Source organism: Camelina sativa, chromosome 10, assembly GCF_000633955.1.
Source record: "Camelina sativa cultivar DH55 chromosome 10, Cs, whole genome shotgun sequence".
NCBI classification, from domain to species: Eukaryota; Viridiplantae; Streptophyta; class Magnoliopsida; order Brassicales; family Brassicaceae; genus Camelina; species Camelina sativa.
In genome coordinates, this window is record NC_025694.1 from 13299049 (window position 1) to 13322489 (window position 23441).

At 35.2% G+C, this 23441-nt stretch overlaps 1 protein-coding gene and 2 pseudogenes across 1 annotated transcript; all 3 read right to left on the bottom strand.

Moving 5' to 3' along the window:
* LOC104718785 lies at positions 899 to 2819 on the bottom strand. Its single transcript, XM_010436593.2, has 8 exons — positions 2458 to 2819; positions 2257 to 2387; positions 2003 to 2080; positions 1865 to 1909; positions 1717 to 1761; positions 1574 to 1625; positions 1393 to 1489; positions 899 to 1157 (listed from the first exon to the last, which is right to left on the bottom strand). Exons 1-8 carry the CDS (start codon positions 2750 to 2752, stop codon positions 992 to 994), a joined length of 909 nt encoding a protein of 302 aa, XP_010434895.1. The 5' UTR covers positions 2753 to 2819; the 3' UTR covers positions 899 to 991.
* Positions 2863 to 5042, bottom strand: LOC104718787 (annotated as a pseudogene).
* Positions 6124 to 7926, bottom strand: LOC104718788 (annotated as a pseudogene).

The window sequence follows — 23441 nt, forward strand, 5'->3', positions numbered from 1 at the left end:
ACGACGACGACAGTGGAGCGTGTAAGGTTATATGAGACGCCAAGAGAACTGTATAGAAAGATTAGGCTATCGAGAACAATGATAAATGATCATTATATGCCAATGTATAAAAAGATGATGGAACTCTTAATTACTGAGCTCGAGTGTGATTCACACGCTTCATGAGCTTCCCCTCACCTCATCAAGTCATCTGTACATTAGAAATATTTATACACAGAGTTTACATTGGTTTCCTTCAAATGTACAGAGATATTAATGGAATAACAAAATTCTTGGTTGTGATTATCCTTATTGCTCACTGTTCAACATTTTTCATACCTTTATTGTGTTGATCTAACTCTCAAACAATAGCCTCCACTTAAATTTGATGCATATGCACTGGTTTCATGAAGATCCATTACAGTAGTTAATAGTTTAGACTCAGTTTTCAGTTCGATTTGATGGCAATATGGTAAATGCCTAAATGGAAAATAATTAAGGTACATTAAATGTGAAATGTCGTTCAGACTGGTTCAGTTTCATTGGGTTGATCCGGTTAGGTGAAGTTTCTATATTAATTTGGTTTCAGCAGAGCCTCGATTGTGAGATCGAGGCTTCCAAAAATTGACGGGCAGGCCCAACCAAAGTAAGGCAAGGCCCACTCGCCTTTAATAATGTTCGTCAAATTCTGTGCCGGCACGATCCGCCGTCTCTAAACGATCATTGACGGATCATCCTTCACCTCTAACAGAAACGGGTTACATAAAATGAGAAAACGCGTTTCTTTTTATAGCCCCAAAGATACACCCTTTTTCTCAAAACTTCCGATGTGGGTTTGTTGATGTTTTTTTTTTTCTTTTAATCTCGGATTTTAGGTTTTTTTTTTTTTTTGTCAAAATAGTTAAATTAAAGCTGTCAATATTAAAACATTAACACCTATCAGTCTATTTATTTATTTTTAAAGTTTCAAATTTGACAGAATAACAATCATCTTTACATCTTTGGTTTTTGATCAACCTCCATATCTAGACCTGAGAGCCTCCGGGGGTTCTTCTTCCATGATACCAGACCCTGTGGTACTTAAATACTCTCTGATGGTTGTTTTTCGATCTCCCAAGAATGTATGATCCAGAAAGTTATTGTAAGCTTCATCTCCAAGATTCTTAGCAGCCAACACACTGCAAATACAAGAGAATCTTCAACGTGTAAATTTTTTAAATCCAAATATAGAGGAAAGCTATGAGATTTCTATCCAACTACCAAAAGTTTAAGAACTAAGTTTTGGTTAAACAGTATTAGTTGTTGTTTGAGCCAACACATGTTTCTCTCATTTTCATTTGAAACAAGTTACGGTTGCTGGTCTGTTAAACTGATCATTTAGCTTAAAAGTTAGATAAAGTAAGGAGAGTGTACCAGTGTCTTAGATAGAGACGACAAGGTAAGATGTCGTCCCGCCATATCTTCTCGATGTTGAATCTTCCATAATGTTGAAAGTAAATCTCTTTGTCTCCTGCAGAAAAACAAAACATGAATAAATTCTAAAATAGCTTCAAAATTTGATACACTTAGATAGACTTGGAAGGGCCTAACCAACCTTTGCATCTAATCTGGAGAAACTCCTCATCACTGTATCGACTACAAAGTACCTGTTCATGCCTTAAAAACTCAGACTTGGCAAAGAGTAAACAAACAAAAGAAATGTCACTAAGAACAAAGATTCGTTTAAACTAGACGAACCGCAGAATTGGTGTAAGGTTTGCCTTCCAATGTTTCAGGAACAACCTATATGTGTAAGGAAAACGTATTAGCAGTGTCAAACACAATACGACATATCTATCACTAAATATCTTGGAATTAAGAGAAGACAAAGGAACTAGTGACTCACAGCAAGAAACCTGAATTCAAGCTCCCTTCGTATAAAAGCCGGAATCTGTTTGTTTGGTGTATCAAAACCGTCAAGAAGAATACATATTACTTTGTAACAAAAGAGAGAAGCACTTAAGTTATCTTTAGGTATACATACCTCAGAGCTTTTGATCTCAAAGACAGTAACCACAAGGCTCTCTCCTTCACATGGCTCAACACTCAAACTTGAAATCTCCTGGTTTCATTTCATCACAATCATCAGTACCTAAAGAAGAAGAGTCTTTGTATATCTAATCCCAAAATCAATATCTACAATCTATGATTCATGTCACATAAGTTTCAGAATCAGTTTCCTAGGTAGCTCTCCATTTCTTTTTTCCCCAATACAGAACCAATTTTGAGAATGAGAACCTTAGTTACAGGATTCGCGATGCCACGCTCGAAGAAGATCGGAGCGGAGTGTGCGAAAACTCTTCTGAATCCTTGCAGTTTCGCGATTCTGAAGTTCTCCAAATCTGGGAATGTACTCCTCGCGCTTCTCTCTGTTAAAGCAACCAAATCAATGAATGATTCAAATGAATGCACCAAAACGAAGGAAGGAAGTGTACTAACCGGAGAGAAGAGAACCGAAGCCTGTTATGGAGATCCGATTATCCGATGAGAGAAGCTTCTCGAAATCAGATTCATCTTCCAGTTCCATCACCTGCGACAAATCGGAACTGCGGATGTCACCATACACGGCTGCTTCAATTGATCGCCGACGATCTTGTCGAAGCTCCGATCTTCGGGTAGAATCCAACAACGATACAGCGGTGATACGTGGAGGAGAGGCACGTGATTTGCACGTGGTCGAGGAAAACGCATAGGAGAATGGTAACGATGTGAGTGTGAGTGAGAGAGCAGTCATTGGAGAAGAAGAAGACGAAGACGCTAGAAGAAATGTGAAGTGGCTTTAGTGAAAATAGTAAAATTACGAATTTTTTTGATTAATTCCACTAAAAATACCAAAAGTTATCATTTTTTTTTTTGCATAGAAGCCATTCTTAAGCAGAAACAGAAGTTTTGGTGTGAGTTCTTCCGAGTTTCCATTGTTTGATCTTGGCCAATGTGTTCTCTACTTTCAAAATACGAGCTTCCATCTTCAATGCTAGCTCCTCTATTGCAAGCTTTCTTTGCTTCAATCTCTCCTCATCATCTTCTTGCTTCTCAGTTGCTGCTCCATTGGAAGGCTTTGAAAGGTTTTTGCTTACTGATTCAGTCTTTTGCTCTGTTTCCTTTGTTGCTACAGTCTCATCATTAAGCTTTTCAGGAAGATCTGAAACATTTTTATCCACTCCAAGTCTACTTCCTTTTCCTTCAGTATTCTCCATATTGGCCCACTTCTTTCTATAGTTGATCCTCTGAGCGATGGTTGCTACCTTTCTCTGCTTCAATCTTTCAGCATCAGTAACAACATCTTCATCAGAAGGATTTGAGGAGTTCTTTTCATCATTCTTTTGCTCTGTTGCTTGTGTTGCTACAGTCTCATCTCCATAAGCAAGCTTTTGAGGAAGGCCTGAAACATTCTTGTTATCTACTTCAAGTCTACTTCTTTCTCCTTCAGTATTCTCTACATGATCACTACACTTCTTCATAGATTTGACCCTCTGATCAATGGTCATGTTATCATCATCTTCTGTATCAGAACTCTCATCATCCTCACAAGCTCGCTTGCGTCTCTTGTTTGGCCACTGCTTGGCTTTCTGCTTCTGAAGGATTTGGCTCAATGGCAATACCTTAAGAAGTATATCATCATTACTATCATCATAATGTTCAACTGTACTGCTTACATTGAAAGTTTCGGTCGATTTTTTCCGCTTCTCTGAAACAGATTTCGTCCACCAGTCTCGGTATCTTGCAGTAACTGAAGCTGTGGCAAGACGAGAAGGAATGTATAGCCTTAAACCATCAAGAGATGTGTTGTAATCATCCCATGCTTCTTTTTTTGTGGAGTTTCTGCTGTGATGAGTAGCCAAAACAGGAAGATCTTGCGCCAATCCGAATTGCATCGCTACTCGGTTTGGATAGTAGTTCTCTACTAAACCTATACCAACAAGCTTAGAAACTCTCACACATCTAGCAAACGACACAAACTCATCATGGTCATCACCATCAAGACTCTCACCAATCCTCACCCACTTAGCATCTTCAAGGTAAAACCGAGGTGGGTTCCAATTCTCCTAAGGTTCAGTATAGGGACGCCAATCAAAATTACCATCAAAAAGAATCAGTCCCTCATCCCCAAATATCTGTTTCAGACCGCTCCATTGAGCAATTCTTGGTTTACTCCCCCAAGGTATCACCTTAGCTTCTGGTCTTATACTCTTGAACCTCTCCCATATCCATACTTGGACAAGCTTAAACAGAGAATTGGGATAAACGTTTTTCGTAGAGGCTAAAGCACAGATTTGACTCAAATCATGGTATAGGTTTGCGAGAACCGCAGGAGCTAAAGCAACCCTTTCACCTCTTGCTAGACGAACAGCTATTGAGAAAACATCACTGTTAACCGAACGGCCTAACTTGTCTGGAAACACAAATTTCGAAAGCCACAACACTAGAAATGCTTCATGCTCCATTTTATCATCTACAAAGCTTGAAATCCATGAATCCTGACTCATACTCTCCTCCTCTCGTTCCTCCAGTTTCTCCACTGCTTCTCTCATCCCTGAGCTCTCAAGAGGAGCGAGTACAGACGAACCCAAAACCGAAAAACCCAGAAGCATATTGACATCTTCGAGGGTTATGGTTGCTTCACCCCAAGGGAACACAAAGGTATTGGTCTCAGGACACCAGTTCTGAGCTAGGGAGAGAATCAAAGACGGGTTTTTCTGGATTTTGTAAGTGGATGCCTCATGCCTTGATTGCTTCAAAAATCCCAGATTTTAACCAAGTGGGTTTGTGTAAAGCAGCCATTTTTTTAGCCCAAAACTGAAACTTTTTGTTGGGTAACCTCCACCCACGAAAGGAAACACACAAAGACGAAGCCTTTAACTCAGGACAAGAAGCTGGACGAAGCATACCTTCAATGGAGGTGACACATGGTTTCAAAAAGTGCGCTTTTTTAATCATAGGTTGACTGTTGTTCTCACTGTAAGACACCATGAGTTCTTCTCTCTCTTCCACGCGATCTTCATCAATGGATGTTGAACCCATTGGAGAAGAAGAAGATTGAAATGGAGAATTTTGTTTTTTTTTGTTAACGTTTGAACTTTAAGGGTCAAAGCATGAAGGAAGCAATGTTGCTTGTGCTTGGTACAGACTACAGATGGAACATGTCCATTATTTGGTAACTAAAAACTGGGAGAAAAAAACAAAAAGGAGAAACTAATAAAATAAATAGAAGAAAATAATTTCGTTTTATGTTAAAATATCCCAAAAGCTTTTCATTAATTTAGTAATCATTTCAGTGATTTGCAGTTTGTGACGTGTGAGCGAAGACTTTAAAGAGAATGAATAATGTAACAATAAATTTAGCTTTTATAGTTGTAGTAGTAGTAGTGACAAAAGTGAACCAAAAAGGTCCAAAACCATGAATTTCTAACTATGCATAGGCACTAACTTACGATTTTTAAGGTTAGACCTGAATCTGATGAGTGTTTTAGTCCTAGTTCAGTTATGGTTGAACTAGAGAAACTATGGGCTCTTTTTGTAGTTTTCAATTCTCATGCTTCTTCATTAATCGAAAGTTTGAAACTAATCAACAACAGAAAAGACTGACTAAAATAAGCCAAAACTTTGTTTCAAGACTGACTTCTGTATTATAACCTGTTTGACCAAAGGCAACAAGTGTAATTGTGACATTTCAGCAAAATGTCTCATCCAATGTGTAACCCATAGTAGATAACTAGATATACCATTGATTTAGTTTTGTTAATTAACAAAAATGTAACGAACAATACTACAGAAAAACTAAAGTACTAAACTATCATATTAAACCATATCAGCACATACTTAAAAGTTAAAACTAAACCTGCTTAGAAAGTTAAAACGATACACTAGTGGACTAAAGACAGAATCTATATGCTAGTCAATGTATAAGAATCGAACGAGTTAAGGAGAAAAAAAAACATAACCACCATTTTCTTCTTAGGTTTTATCACATAATTAAAAACTAGAAAGCTTATCTTAAAACGTCTTAAAATCCAGAACATTCTACAAATAAATGAATAAAAACACTTAAAAAGAATTCATTCATTTTTTTTTCCCAACAAAACATTTGTTGACTTTGTTTATAAGCTATTCTTCATGAATAAGCTCTTCTTGCCTTTCCAATGCAAGAGCGTCTTCGTATGCGAATTCAATTTTGTTGCAGAAGATATGGTCAAGAACAAATACTTCCAAGGCCCATCTACCAAAATCAGCTAATTGCTTCTCATCGGTCTCCATATCATGCTGTGTTGCAGCACTCCTAAGCTAAAGAAATTTTTGAAAAGAAAAATAAAAATATTATCAACATGTACAAGTAATTTTTTCTAATAGTTCTGGAGCTATACAGGAGCTGAAAACTAACCTGCACAAGGTTTGGAGAACCCATTTCAGGCAATGGCGCAAGAACAAATCTCTTTAGAAGTAACATCGGTTCTTTGACAATACACATATCATTGTCCACGTTAGCAATTACAGCTGGAAACTTCTTGGCATCAGTTGTTCTCTCAGTCTTAGTTTCGTCTTCATCAATAGTGCTCAAAGCGAGTTCTTTGTCATCATTTTCTCTGTCATTCTTAGTGGACTCTTCAAGACTCTTCATAGCGGACTCAACTTGGTTACTGCGGAACAATTATTTCACAACCACTTTTACAAGTCGTTCTAAATGGCTCTTATTCTCTTCAAGAGACTTTAACCCATAAAACAAGAAATCCATCACCAAAGTGGATGTAAGTTCGTTCTTGATGAAGAACGAACTTACATGAAAAAACATGAAAAAAATTACCTCCTCCATCGCTTTCTGTCGTCAAACAACTTCACAAACTTGCTTCTTTTCTCTTCCACAAAGCTCCGGAACTTTTCCTCTACAGATTTTAAATAAACCCTAACAAGTTCCTTCCTATACCGACCTTTAATGCAAGGAAAGGGTCGGTTCACACACTCTCTACAAGTAATTAAGAAAAATTGGTTGTATGTTAATGGTGGCATGCATGGAATAATATGTTGTTAGATACATATATCACTCAAGAGATATCATAATTTAAATCTTGGCATTTACCTAATTACTTGAACTTGAGCTTTAAATACAAGATCACCAAACTTATCTATGAACCCCTCATGTAATCTAGGTAACTCAATAAACTGTTTCCATCCCCAGTCATGCTCTTTCTTCCAAAACTGGTGAAACGTATCTGCGAAGAACGTGTTCAGTTTGTCTGCGTTATCATACTGATTCAAATAAAGTTAATAGATACAGAAAATAACCTGAAGACTTCGATTTCTTTGGATTTTTCTTTGGATTTTTATGCTTTACAGCTACAGTAACAGAGCTAAATGACTCCAACCTGTCTCAAAATGTTATAACCTAAATGATGATGATAAAGGTTTACAAATCGAGAGAGATAAAACAAAACAAACAATAAAATTTATACCTGGATGAAGTTTCTCGTAGTTTGCAACACATAGAAAGAGAGAGAGATGGTTGGTAACACCACACCCTCGTGGATAAACTAACAAATACCTGTCATAGGTAAATAATAAAGAAAACAAAAAAGCTTACAAAATTTACAAAGTTTCAACCTTAATTATTATCAATATGTCATTTCACATACCAACTGTGTCCACCAATTTCAAAAGCATTGCTACGGATCTCTCGCTCATTGATTTGTGTAAATTTCTCAATCTTCCATGTAAATTTCCCATATAGTTTAGAGGGACTTGATCCTAGGAATTATATAACAATTTCCGAGTTATTTAAATCCACTACGAAAATACTTTGTATAATCAAAGAATGTTAATACTAACCGGTTTGCCCAAAAGAAAATACTAACCATAATCTTGAATGTTGTTAGTCAAAGTGCCCTCTCCGGAAGTTTCATTAGTGATCTCGGACATATCTCTCGCCTCCAAACTACGGAAATAAGGATTAAGTGTAGGATTTTAGATCTTACGGATGACAGCCTTAATTATTACAATAATATTATAGACATGGCACAGATCGATTTATGAAGCAAACATAATAAAAACCATAAGATTATTAGACGTACGACTCTATGGACCAAACCGTAACACCAAAAATTCCCAAATCCGATAACAAGTAAACCCTAAAAGTCAATCTTTAAAATGTAGAAAAAAAACACTTACACGAAGAGCAGAGCAGAAAGAAGCTTAATCGCCCCCTACTGTAATAAGATATACAAAGTAGCTAATATTGACACAATCAACAAAAAAAGGAAGACATTGCTAATATCACGGAGTAAAAATTCTTAGATCAGTTATAGAAGATCTATAAAATATATATATTCTACAATTATGGTAAAGAAGATCTACAAATCTTTTCTCGAGAAACAAATCTTCCAATTCGTTTGATGAACAAATTAGTTAACGAAATATGAAAATGAAATTGAAAATTAAAGAAGTAGTGAAATAATAATGATTTTGAGAATATTTCTTTTAAAATTTGATTCATAACAAAAATAAAAACTGTTAAAAAACTGTGACTGTTACTTTCCTTAATTATACATTTTCATAGATATAAATTATTCTAAAAATGCAACATGTAGCATCATAGTGAAAATGATAATTAAATTTTATTAATAAAATGTTTTTTAGAAAAAAAAAATATCCATAATTAAAGAGATGAATAGATAAATAATCTCAAAATAAAAAATTATATTTAACTCATGTACTTCAATTGGTAATCCATTGAAGAACAAAAAGGAATAGGGGGAATAAGAATACAAAATAACGAAGAGGAAAAGAAAAAAATGATAAAACAATAAACTTCTAGTTCCCTATTTGTATTGAGGAACCAACTGTCCAACCAATAGATGATGGCTTATGATGGTCGTTAATGCAAAAAGTAATGAAAACTCGATCTTAAAAACATAGAAATAAATAATATTATTAATTAATCAAAATACATTTGTGATAAATTCCCTTTAAAAAATATATTGAAATTTTATTTTTGTTGTATATTTACCCTCAATTTGGAAAAATGCATATCGAACTTATAAGATGCAACTACATGTGAAACGAAATTTTGAAGACAACGTGAATATTTTCAATTTGAATGTATCTTCGTTAGAGATATTAGTGTATGAGTATGATACGAATGATGGTAGAGGAGATATTAGAGGGTCTTTGTTTATAGATTGTCCTGCTCTAAAGACAATCGTCGTCTATGATAATACGGGAGACTATTGCACTATTGAAAACACACATTGCGTTGAGAAAGCAAGTATAATAGTTAATTATGTCTTACCCCGGTGACAAGTTTATGCTCTCTTCTCTCATATTTTTCGATTTAGCTTTGAACATAGCAACGGTACGTATTGATATTTGTAAGAGTGTTTGTGATGTATGGTTTGTAAGAGTGTTTGTGATGTATGGTTTGTAAGATTTAATCTGATTTTTACAATTTCGTTGGTGTAAATTGTAATGTTCAATGTTTTGGTCTTGTTTGTAAGCTGTCATGTTCAATGGCTAAATATTTTTTCTTAATGCTGCAGATGGCGTCTTTTGATCCTCCTCCACCAAATGATCAGTTTCCATTGAGTGATGAAGATGATGGTGAAAGAGACGATGATGTTGATTCACCTAGTTTTGTTCCTGGAGCTAACAACAAGAGGAAACATGGTAAAGGAGGTATTGAGGATGGTTCTAACACAAAGAAGAAAGCAGTGACATCGTGGGTCTGGGAACACTTTACTAAACAGAAGGGCAATAATGACTTATGCAATTTTCATTATTGTGGGAAACAAATGAAATGTCCAAGCAAGTCCGGTACCTCCAATTTATCTAAGCATTTACTAACTGCATGCAAGTCATACAAGGTATGGCAAGCTGCTCATACAGAAAAAAGCAGAATGTGTTTAGTCCTGATGGTGTTAATGGTGATCTTAGATTGAGTAAAGTGTCTGAATTTGTGTTTCGGGAAGCTTCTAATGAGTTGTTGGTTTTAGCTGAGCTGCCATTATCTTTCATAGAGTGCTTAGCTTGGAGACACTTTTGTGCCAAAGTTCTGTTGTATAAGCCGCACTCTCGTAGAACAGCAACAAGAGATCTTGTGGAGATGTTTGTTAAGAGGAAAGCAGCTATGAAGAAGGTGCTTGAGGAGAATAAACAGAGGTTGTCATTAACAACCGATATTTGGGTGGCTCCATATACTGGAAATAGATATATGGTCATTACTGCTCATTATATTGATGCTTGGTGGGAGTTAAAGAAGCTGATCATTGGTTTCAAAAATGTTCCGGATCATAAAGGTTCAACAATCTCCAAGGTTCTTATGGATTGTATGGAAGAGTGGGACATCAAGAAAATCTTTTGTATCACCGTAGACAATGCCACTGCTAACAGTTCAGCAATAAGGAGATTCAAGGAAACATTTACACAACTTAATGGGAATGATGCATTTATTCTTAAGGGTGATTATCTGCATCTAAGGTGTGCCACTCATATATTGAATTTGATTATTTGCATCTAAGGTCTGCAAGAGGTAGATGACAGTGTGGCTGCCATCAGGAATGGAATTCATTTTCTGAGAGGTACAACAGACAGATTGAAAGCATTTGATCTTCGAGTGGAAACAACAAAAGTTAAAAGTGGAAGCATACCTTTAGATTTCAAGACCAGATGGAACTCCACTTACCTAATGTTAGAACAAGCTTTGAGGTTTAGGGTGGCATTTGAAAAGATGCAAGCTGAAGACAAAGTCTATAATGGCTACTTTGAGGAAAAAGTGGATGGGACAAAAAGGGTTGGACCATCAGTCAAGAAGGATTTCGATGCAGTTGAGAGGTTGGTTCAGTTTCTTGTCATCTTTTACAAGTCTACACTAGTACTATCAGCTTCAACTTCTGTGTGCTCCCACAAGATATACAATGAGATGGTTACCATCATAAAAAACATTACTTCTCTATTTGCAAGTACTGGTCCTGATGCAAATTTGAGATGGAAAGCATTGGTTATGTTAGAGAAATTAGAGAAGTATTGGGATCCTTTTGGAGAGAAGGTTGAAATGAATAAGTTGTTGATAGTAGCAAGTATATTCGACCCAAGAAAGAAGATGAAGTTTGCTCAGCTTTGTTTTGACACACTTTATGGTAAGAATAGTGTTGAGGCTACTCATCTTCATGATTCAGTCTTGCAAATCCTTAAGGATATGTTTGCAGAGTATAGTGTTTTAGTCAATAGAAGTGGCAGTGGTGAATCAGAGACATCTACTCAGTCCCAAAGAGCAACTTCTCAGTCTCAAGAGCAAGTTGGAAGTGATTATTTTGAGAGAACCGTTGGTTATGAAAGCATGGAGAATATCTACAAAGAGGTGGTTAAAGAACTAGGAATTCAAGATTCATCAAATGAGCTGGAGTTGTATTTGAAAGAAAATGTGGAGAATCCGACCCTTCTAAATGGTGCTGAGTATGATTTGTTATCTTGGTGGAGGATCAATAGCCCAAAGTTCCCGGTTCTATCACTTATTGCTAGAGACATACTTGCAATGCAAGTGTCTTCAGTAGCATCGGAATCTGCATTTAGCACTAGTGGGAGGATATTAAACCCACAAAGAAGCTGCTTAACCCACTACATGATTGAAGTCTTGATGTGCACAGAGCAATGGATGAAATGTGAGATTCATGTCAATGAAAAGGGAGTGATAACAATCCAACAATTGCTTGCGGATGTGGAGTTGCAAGATGAGCTCATGCGAGGTAATAATATCTTCTATTAAACTCTTTTAACTCAAATGTGCTTTTTACTTTCTATTTCTGAAAATTGATCTTTTGTTTTGTTGTGTTATGTAGAGTTTGATCCTGAGTTCAACTTGCAAAGACTGTAGAGTACTAGAGTGAGTTCCAATTTCAAATCAAATTTTGATCTCTTTGATGAATTTTAAGTTTGATGTCTCTTTGATGACACACTTTCGATCTCTCATCTCTTTGATGAATTTTAAGTTTGAATGTTAAGTTTGATGTCCGTTTTGTTATGTAGAGTATGATATCCTGAACCTGAAATGAATTCAACTCGCAAGGAGCCAAGCCAAGGAGACAAGGACGGTTTCAAGTAGCATTCGTTTCAAGTAGCATTCAAGTTTCAAGTTTGATCTTTTCTCTTTGATAGTTTGATGTCTGAACTTTGGAGTGTGATGTCTCAAGTTTTTGTTTGTCTTGCTCTTGTTGTCTGAGCTTTGATGTCTCTTGTTTGGTGTTTGATGTCTCTTGTTGTTAGGAAATAAGTTTGAACTTTGATGTCTCAACTTTTTGTTTTCATTTTCGGGTATTTTGCTACATTCGGGTACAAATGGATCCATTTTACCCCAACCAAAGATTGAATATTCAAGTTTCGGTTCTGATTTGGTTCCACAAATTATAGAACCGAACCGACCCGGAACCGAGAGGAACCGAACCGATATCCGAACCGAATCTTAACGGTTGTTAAATGGATAAAAAATCTGTGTAACCGAAAGAACCGGATCCGATCGGTTCCTACCCGGATCCGACCCGCGGACCCGAATGCCCAGGGCTAATTTCTCTTAATATAACTTTTGTTTCTAGTGGTCATATTTCAAACGACCACTTATGTAGTGACTCTATATATTCATGGCAGGTTAAGTATTGTAACACCAATAAATTCTCTCAGCTTGTAGAGGGTAGGATACAACAACCAAATGATTTTAACTGGTTGGAACCACTTATGGTTTTACTTCAAAATTCTCCAAAACTAAAACTGCTTCTTATCGACTGGGTTCGTACTCGTTCCCTTAATTATTTCAATCATGCGCATACAACTTCCGGTGAACTAAAATTTAAGTAGATGTTTTAATCTTTCTCTTGTATCTTAACAAGAACACCGATGAAATTGAGAATTTGCCACTTTCTTGGAATCGTACGTGTTCAGTTCCTAAATGCATTGTGAAAACGAATTCGCCGATTAAGATATGTTGATCTGATCTAAGATTGAATTGAGTGAAAGAAAGAAAGAACACACGCAAGATTTAACGAGTTCGGTTAACCGATGTGGTTAATCTACGTCTCGCCGGAGTTTGATCTCCAAAATTCACTAGCTCAGCTCAAACTCGAGCTCACCACAACTGTTACAAGATCACACCGATCTCTCTCTCTCTTTCTCTCCTTACAATCCTTACAATTCTCTCTCACTAGCTCTACACGATACAAAACAACTCTAATGAGGAAGAAGAAGAGTTTGTAAACATAAAGATGCAACAACCCTTCTCATGTGCGAAGCGTGTGAATAACTAAGAGAGGAAGGAGACACATGGCAAAACTTTAGCGGATCACACAACCTAAACCGTATTGGAATAAATCCTCGGTTTATCCAGCTTAACCAGATGACTGTAGAGAACCCTCCAAATGGGTTAGAGAGTCTCCCACACTTAAGCCAAAACCAGAAGACGACTTGACTTGATGATCTTAGACTACAACCTTCAAATCTACACCTTAGTCTGAGATCAATCACTTGGTTAAGATCCTTTTATCCAAAAACCCGGATACCCGTTTAACGTCCAGCAGGACGAGACTAGTTTCTGGTAACCCGAAGCATTTGTAATGCTTCCTGAAACTTGGCAATAGGTAACACCTTGGTGAGAATGTCCGCAGAATTGTACTCTGTAGGAATCTTCATAACTGTAATCTCCCCTTTGTAAATAAGATCCCTGATAAAATGATACTTCATAGAGATATGTTTGGTTCGCTCATGAGACACATCATTCTTCGCAAGTGCTATTGCACTTTGAGAGTCACAGTGAACCTCAACTGTTTGCTGTGGAAAACCAAGTTCTTCAGCCAATCCTTTCAACCAAACTGCTTCTTTTACGGCTCCTGACAATGCCACATACTCTGCCTCCGTAGACGACCGAGCCACAACCTTCTAAAGTGACGATCTCCAACTTACAACATTACCTCCCATAGTGAAAACCATCCCAGAGATTGATCTCCTATGATCAAGATCAGCAGCATAGTCTGAGTCGCAGTAGCCAGTAACTATGAAATCCCCTCTCCCGCTGAAGTTCAAACATGTTCTAACTGAACCTTGAATGTACCTGAGAACCCACTTAACTGCAAGCCAGTGATTCATTTTCAGCTCCTCAAAGCTTGAAGGCTCTGAACCTCCTCCAGCTTATTTTATACAACAAACATAAGCCGTAAGATCCTTTTCTTCTGTTCCCACCTCATAATCTCGAAACCTGACCGGAGGATTGATCTGTCTCCTAGGTCTATCTCGAGCCAACATATAACCGCTAAGCCCTACAATAGGATTCCCTTGATCTCCGGCTTCCTGAATCAGCTGAGAACCAGATGACTGCTGAGACTGAGTCAAAGCCTCCGTGATGACTCCACCTTGAACAAAATTCTGAATTTCCCTGTCTATACCTGCAAAATCAAAACTAGAAACATCAACAGTACCTAAAGGAATTTGTTCATTACTTGATTGTTGTCTAGATTTTATTTCTTTGTACACGACGTCTTCTCTGAACACAACGTTCCTGCTGACAATACACTTTTTATCTTCCAGAAGCCAAACTTTAAAACCTTTAACTCCTTCTGGATAACCAGTAAAAACTCCTTTCTTAGCTCGAGGCTCAAGCTTTCCCTCACTAGAATGAACGTATGCCAAACAACCAAACCTCCTCAGACCATTTAACGATGGCATTGCTGATGACGACACCTCCTCAAGAACTTTGAAGTCAATGGAAAATGAAAGAGATCTGTTTATCAAATAGACCGATGTTGCAGCTGCTTCGGCCCAAAACCTTTGACCAAGGCCACTCTCACTCAACATACTTCTCACTTTGTTCATAATTGTTCGATTAAGCCTCTCTGCAACTCCATTTTGATGTGGAGTGTAAGTACAAGTCATGTGCCTCACTATACCCTCATCTTTGCAGAAACTGTCGAACTAATGATTGCAGAACTCAAGACCATTATTTGTTTGAAGCCTTTTAACCTTTCTCTCTCATTGAGTCTCAACCATTTTCTTCCAGTTAACAAAACTCTTGAAGGCCTCATCCTTGAAACGTAGAAAATATATCCACACCTTCCACGAAAAATTATCAGTGAAAGAAATGAAGTACTGATACCTTCCTAAACTCATTGAGACATTGGGAGATCCCCAAAGATCTGAGTTAATGTAATCCAGTTTTTCTTTAATAACATGTTGAGCAGGACCAAAACTGACCTTTTGTGTTTTAACGATAACACAATCCTCGCAGAAACCTATCTTAGTAGATCCACAACCCTCTAGACATACCATCTTCTCTAATACCTGCAGACCTTTTTGACGGATATGTCCCAGTCTACTATGCCACAACAAAGCTTTGGCAATTCCTTTGTCCTCATTTACAACCTTCCTTGACTCGACAATACAAGCTTCTGAAACTCTTGCACTGCCTTGAAAAATATAGAGAGATTGACGTCTTACTCCCTTCATGAAAACTGTGTCACCCTTTACAATCTTCATGACTCCATTCCCCCCTCTGAACTCGCATCCTTTTGCTTCGAGTGTGCCAACCGAGATCAGGTTCCTTGAGATGTCAAACATATACCTAACCTCATGAAGTAAGAATGTGGTTACATCTGAATTTTGAAATCTAAATGAACTAACTCCCTTTACCTAACAATGAGTGTTGTTTGCCATTTGAACTTTACCGTAGAAAACTTCTTTCAACTCGATGAAAAATTCCCTTATCGGTGTCATATGAAAAGAACAAGCAATGTCCATTATCCATTCATCTTGAGTGATTTCTCCCATGATCAAATTAACCTCAGAAGCCACCAAGCCGACAAGGTCCTTTGCATCATCTTTGATCATCGCTGCTTCACCAGTACCATCAGACTGACCTTTATTCTTGTTCCTCTCAATCCATTTGTAGCACTGTTTCTTGAAATGTCCTTCCTTCCCACAGAACCAACAAACTTTCTTTCCTTCTCTGGATTCAAATCTCAATCCACCAATAATGTTGCCTTGATCTGTCTGACTCGTTGAGCTCCTTGTAAATCCCTTTCCCCGAACATACAAGCCTTCACCTGTCTGGTTAGAAGCACCAGATTCATCATGAAGCTCCAATTCTTTGGACTTCGCAGCACTGATGAGGTCTTCCATCTTGATTCCATCACATCCGTACTTCAATGTCTCTTTCAGCATGTCATATTTCTCTGGCAAATAACTCAAGATCAAGATGGCTTGGACCTCATCTGGAACTTGAATCTGAAGATTATTCAGATCTGATATCATCTTCAAGAACTCATCTATGTTATCATCTAGAGTCTTCGAGTCTTTCATCCTATAGTTGTAAACCTTGAGCTGTAAGTACACTCGATTAGGCAAAGACTTTACCAGATACAGTCGCTCGAGAATTAACCATGCCTCAGATGTTGTCTTAAATTGATTGATCTTCCTTAGAACCTTGTCATCGACGTTAAGGAAGTTGATATCTAACGTTTTCTCACACAGCTCTCTGCTTGACTTTTCATCTTCGATCTGTTTCTTTTTCTTATCCGGATCTGCTTCTTTTGCCTCTGTTAGAGGAGCAAACGACTCTTGCTTCGTCAAAACTTCCTTGAGACCTAGAATCCTTAGGCGAGCCATCATCCGCGTCTTCCAAAGAGAGAAGTCACCGGATCCATCGAACACCGCCACCTTGAGTTTCGTATTCGTCATCCTCCTGATCAGATCTGAAAAGTGAAGCCTAAACCTTGCTCTGATACCAATTTGTGAAAACGAATTCGCCAATTAAGTTCTGTTTATCTGATCTAAGATTGAATTGAGTGAAAGCAAAAAAGAACACACACACGATTTAATGAGTTCGATTAACCGATGTGGTTAAACTACGTCTCGCCGGAGTTTGATCTCTGGAATCCACTAACTCAGCTCAAACTCGAGCTCACCACAACTGTTACAAGATCACACCGATCTCTGTCTCTTTTTCTCTTTACAACTCTCTCTCACTAGCTCTACACGATACAAAACAATTCTAATGAGGAAGAAGAAGATTTTGTAAACATAAAGATGCAACAACCCTTCTCACGTGCGAAGCGTGTGAATAACTAAGAGAGGAAGGAGACGCGTGGCAAAACTTTAGCGGATCATACAACCTAAACCGGATTAGAATAAATCCTCGGTTATCCAGGTTAACCACCTGAATGTAGAGAACCCTCAAATGGGTTAGAGAGTCTCCCACACTTAAGCCAAAACCAGAAGAAGACTTGACTTGATGATCTTAGACTGCAACCTTCATGCATGTTAACTCATCTCGAAATCTTTGAATGGAGAGAATATGGAGGAAGAGACAAAGAAAAGGAACCTGTGAGATACATCCTTGCTAATTCAAGGTGTTTGAAAAGATATTCAATCTCCGTGAAATCAACATGTGATCTTGAAGATAAAAAGATGATGGGCGAGTTATAAAAAATTATGCCGATGATTTCAAAAACTTCTGATCAGCTTCATGAGAATCTAATAATCCTAAATGATGATTATATAGAACAGATTAATTAATTGATTTTTTCCGTGAAATGGGCTAACAAACTCATAATTAAATTCAAAAGTTCAGAAACATAACAAGTTTTGTTTTTCTTAAGTTCTCCGTTAAATGTTTCGAGTGAATTATAGATTAATTATAGCGGTTTCGTGCACAACCAGAAATAAATAATTGTTTCATTTTCGAAGACAAAGCATAACTATTTATTAGAAGAAAAAATTTGATAGAGATGTAAATCTAAAATATAGAAATAATTTATCATAAATATTTAGAAATTTTTGGTAAGATTTAAGCTTATAATTTTTCTATCATCTTTATTTAACAATTTTTAGTTTTATTGAATCATCATATAATACATAAAATGAAATAATCTCTAGATTTATTTTCCAGCATTTATCGAGATTCGAGTTTTGAAAAACAGTCATGTATTACTCAAACAGTCATGTCATCTTGGGTTAGCGACAGCCGGAGGGGTGTTGCGAGATGAGGGTGGCCATTGGAGAGGGGGTTTCGCTCTGAACATTGGCAGTTGCTCGACGCCTTTAGCAGAGCTGTGGGGCGTTTATCATGGACTCCGCATTGCGTGGGATTGCGGGATCACACGCTTAGAGCTGGAGATAGATTCATAGATGGTGGTGAGGTTTCTACAGACAGGGATCAGTGATCTGCATCTATTGTCTTTCCTGGTATGATTGTACTATGACTTCATTTTGAAGGACTGGCTAGTCCGCATTGTTCACGTGCATAGAGAGGCTAACTATCTTGCCGATGGTTTAGCTAAATATGCTTTTTCTTTATGTGTAGGTTTTCACTCTTTTGATGTTATGCCGGAAACTGTTGATCGGCTTGCCTTTGCGGATGTTTGTGGGATTACGAGACCACGGCATGTTCATGTGTAATTTCTTTTTTTTTTCTTGTTGAATAAATTGAAGGAGGTATAACCTCCTTCGTTCTACCAAAAAAAAAAGAAGGTTGTGTGTTCAACGTTCCATCTAATATATTAAAGGAGAAGTCGAAATGGCTCACAACCATTCTCACAAAAATTGACGTTGTTTACCCTTAAAAAAAATTCGGACAAGCTTTTATTCTCTATTTAAGTTGTTGAAACGCACTACATTCATCCTCAGACTTAAGATTACTAATTTTCCATTAATGAGATTCAAAATTGGACCTTTATACTCTTTAGATTAATTAAAAAAATTAAAAAGATTAATTTTCTTAATTATCTAATCTATATAATCGTCAAAAACGTGATTTCTATAAGTTATAAAACCATAAAACCTGAAATAATAATGGGCTTAATAGAAAACCCAACCAAATTATACGACTTCTTTGTAACCCTAAAAATATAGGTTATTCGTTAATATAAATAGGTACATCCCTAACCATTCTCCATAATTCGAAATCTTTAAATAAGAAGAAACCCTAAATTACTCTCATGTTCTCGACTTTATATTTGTATTATAGTCTTGATGATCTTTTATATGGATCTTTGTATTCGTATTCGTGTTCTAATTATTCATATCCTTTTTCTGTAGTATTTGTTTGGAATGCAAGTTCAAGCATCACAAAAACTTTGTGTAATGTTTCTTTACTAATTGAATAATATTGTATATTTTCTTGAATTATTAAAATATTTTTAAATCAAATTATACTAATTCCTATGTTTCAGGTGAGTTAGTAGATGGTCGTGATCTTAGTTTTATGTGCCCACACAAGAAAATTAGGTGTATATATATATTTTTTTGTATACCTAAACTAATTTCCTTTATACCTTGATGCTGCTAAATTAAAAGACTGATGTTTATAGTTACAGGAACATTTCGGAAGATGCTACTATTAATGAAAGATGTTTGGTAATTGTAATAGAAAACTATTCTATCATCTTTATTGACATTTATTCATGTGTTTCTGGCTCTAATAATTAAATATAAATCAATAGGTAGAGGTGGCAAAGTCTATCGAATGTTTTCATTTAGGTGAATCCACCAATGTTCGTATGCTGAAACTCAGGTATTGTTTAAAATTTTATAAGAAAGATTATTAATATTATACTTTTGATTTAGAAATCATACTAATATTTTGAAGTTACTTTATTTTTTTTTTGTAGAAAGGTTATTATTGGTGCAATAGTATCCCAAAATCTATGGTATAAACTTAATTTAACTAAATGTTAATGTTCAAAATTACTTAATCTTATTTTCTCGGATATAGCATAATTTAGATTGATTAATTATTCAGCATGTGAAAGATGCAGGGTTAGCAATACGACGTATTACAACTATTACTCGGTAGTTGTTTATATTAAAACAGCAGTATTAACCCTGATTCTTTGATAAAATAATGTTATAACGTTTGTTAAAATTGCTTAGTTTGGTATTATCACAGTAACAATTTGTGTCTAAAGGTCACCCTGATATTAAACCTTTTATAAAACATGATACTAACATTTATTCGTAAATCTTTAACTCTACCCTATTCTTTGATATTATATGCAGAGAAGGAATTTATCGCAAAGAATCTAAGTCGTTTCCTTTTTATTTAAGATACACGGTAATTACCAAAAATATATTCTTATTAGATTTTATTATATCTAATCTAACATATTTTGTTATTTAAAAACAGAATGCATATGGAAAGAAAAATATTGGTGTCATAGCAAATTTTCTGGCATGAAGCGAGTAGAAGAACATATTTTAGAGAATAATATGATGAATGTTCTGAGATCTTATAATTGATGTTTTCTGTATATTGTTTTATATGGATGAATAATTTATGAAAGAATAATATTCCTATAAAGCTTAATTTTAAAATTGACAGTGTTTATAATGACGTTCTTAAAGTAAATGAGATGAGACATGTTAAAAATGAAAATGTGCGTACCGAAATTACATTAGTAGCAATACAATCGACCAAAAGCTGAAGTTCTTGCATATTATATAAATTTCAATATATCGTGAGATTGTATATTTTAAATTCTGAAATTGTATATATGAATGATAGAAGTAAACGAATCAAGAACCCGTATTAAGTATGTGAAAATGGTTTATATATAACTTTTTCAGTCTGAATTTATTAAAATGTAATAATTATTATTTTTTGATGGAATATTAAAATTTATTAATTTTACGTTATGTCAAGCAGGGTGGATAAACTTAAGATGTATTCCATATTCAAAACAGAACAGAATAAAGTTTAATATCACGATTAATGTAAAAATGGAAAATATATATACGCATTAAAAGTCGTAATGATAAACATTAAGAAGTTTACTATTATCTCTAAAATAAATGGAAGTGTAATAAAGATATTTATGTCTGGAGATCTATACAAAATATTTTTTAAAAAATGGTAAACATATATTCTTATATATCACTTATCAAAAAAAAAGTAAATATCTAATATATATTAAATTACATGTATATATACGTCTATTCGACTCTTTTGACATTCAACCTAAAACAACGAAGAAAACAAAAAACAGAAAACTATGGTTAGGTATAGCCTTTTCGATGATGTTTCGCGTTTGAATTCATCGAAATATGAATGGAAAATACGTGTGAAAGTTTTGTGTTTGTGGGAAGAAAAAGGTCCATGTTTGGAGATGGTCTTATCTGATATTAAGGTATTTACTTTATTCTAATAATTAGCTCATTATGTATTCCAAAAATAAAGCGTATATGCAGTTATACCTGAAAGTTTTGAATTGCAAGCGTTGAGCATATTATTTTGACATATAAAATCACATTATGTGACAATATTAATACTATGTGTTATTAGGGTGTAAAGGTCCAATGTTCTTTTCGTGGAGATGTTTATGATCGTTTTGTCTCCAAGTTCAACGTTGGTGATTGGCTCGATTTCGAAGACTTTAAGGTTGTTGAGCAGAATGGTTCATGTTTAGCTACCAAACATCGTTACAAAATTGTTATTTTGTATAATACCACAATCAAAGAGAATTCAATTGTTGGAGGGGAAGATTTCTATGATTTCGTCGATTTAAAACTCATTAATGATGGTACACAATGTGAAGATTACTTAGTGGGTGAGGAGTGTTTTTAGATATTATAAAATTAATTTCAATTATTATTAGTACATATTTGTATTTGAACTAACTCTATTTCTATACAGACGTCATCGGTAAGGTTGTCAATGTTGGGAAATTCAGCTGTAATTTCAGAAAATTACAAAAAAATGATGAGAAAAATAAGTCTGAAAATCATGAGAAATCTGATGACGCATCACAAAGTGACAATATTCGTAAGTTGTTTAAGTATTGTACTCAATTTGGTTTAGAAAAAAAGAAAAACGAATCTTACCATGATCACTCAGAACAGATTGTATAGTCTTTGAAGAATCTGATGACGACAGTAATGTTGGAGATCAGGACGATTCTGATTATATACAAGAAGGAAGCGACGAAGAAGATGATGTTTCTTATGATGTAATGGATGAAGAATATGATGATATTGATGAAGAAACCGATGATGAGGTCGAATACCATTCAGATAATGGTGATAACGATGATCATAATGAGGATAGATATATCCAAGATTTAGATGAGGATGAAGATAACGTTGAGATGCAAAGTTATGAAGAAAATTTTGCAATAAATAGCAGAGCAGAAGATAACTCTATTAACCACAAAATATCTTTTGATCTACGTGATTTCAGGTGAATTTAAATACTCTTATTATAGATATATATATATATATATTATACAAAATTATGATCTTGAATTATATTGAAGCATAAAGTTTTAATTCTTGGATTTTAGTGGAACCATAATAAGGTGTGAGTTATTCGAAAGATCGGCTGCAAAATTCTACGATACTTATAAATCTTACCGGGGTGATCACTTAATTTGTGTTATTCGATGGGGTGTTATTGAAGTTTTCCAAGGTATACATTTAATTTGATGATATTTATTGCTCAGTATTTTTGAACAAATATTAAAGTATTATTTCTGTTCTAACTTTACAGGAAAAAAAAGTATATCTTCTACAGTTTGTACGAAAATAATACTCAATCCGCAAATTCCAGATGAGTCGAAAATGATGAAATTGTAAGATTATCATCTCTGTTCATGTTATATATAAGATGAAAACATTGTACAAATTCGTTTATAATCTTTGTCATGTATACCTATGAACTAAATTATAGGAGACCAGGGAAGAGGACTCGCAAATAGAAGACTGGCGACTTCTTAATTTGTTTTTGCTTACTATGGATTTTCTGGGGTTTTAATTTTTTTTATATTCAAATGATATATGGATTCTAATTTTTTTTTAATTTAAATAGATAACAGTTTAAATTTCTTTACATATATCAAATTATGGTTAAATTATCCATAAGAATATTCTTTTATCATTATCTTGATAAAAATATCTACATATTAAATACTTAGAAAAAAATGTAAAGACAAAGACTTTGAAGTTTGCAATAAAGTTCAGCAAAAGTCGTAACAAATATACGAAAGGCCAATGCATGTTGATAAAAAAATGTTAGCATGCAAGTTGAAAAATGCAAGATAGACATGCAATTTGAAATTTAGAGTTTCAACTGTCCAGTTAATTTTTTAAAAATAAAGTATTTTATTTTAAAAATAAAACATTTATCATTCTTATCGAACAAAGACACATGCAGCTTTCCCTGTGTAGACCACAAGTTTTTATAAAATCCACACAAATCTAGAAATCTGATTCTTATAATCCTTATCTTCTTTAGTTTATGAATATTTGAACTAAATATCATTTACTGTAATATTTGAACTTCTCTCTCAAACTTCTTCTTGCTTCTAAAAACTCGAAAAAAGGAAACAATTCCCAAACAGGATGGTGCTATACGTAAAAGATCTGAATCCGACCTTACGTAACCCGGAAGTTGCTGTGAAAATTTTAAGAGAGTGGCC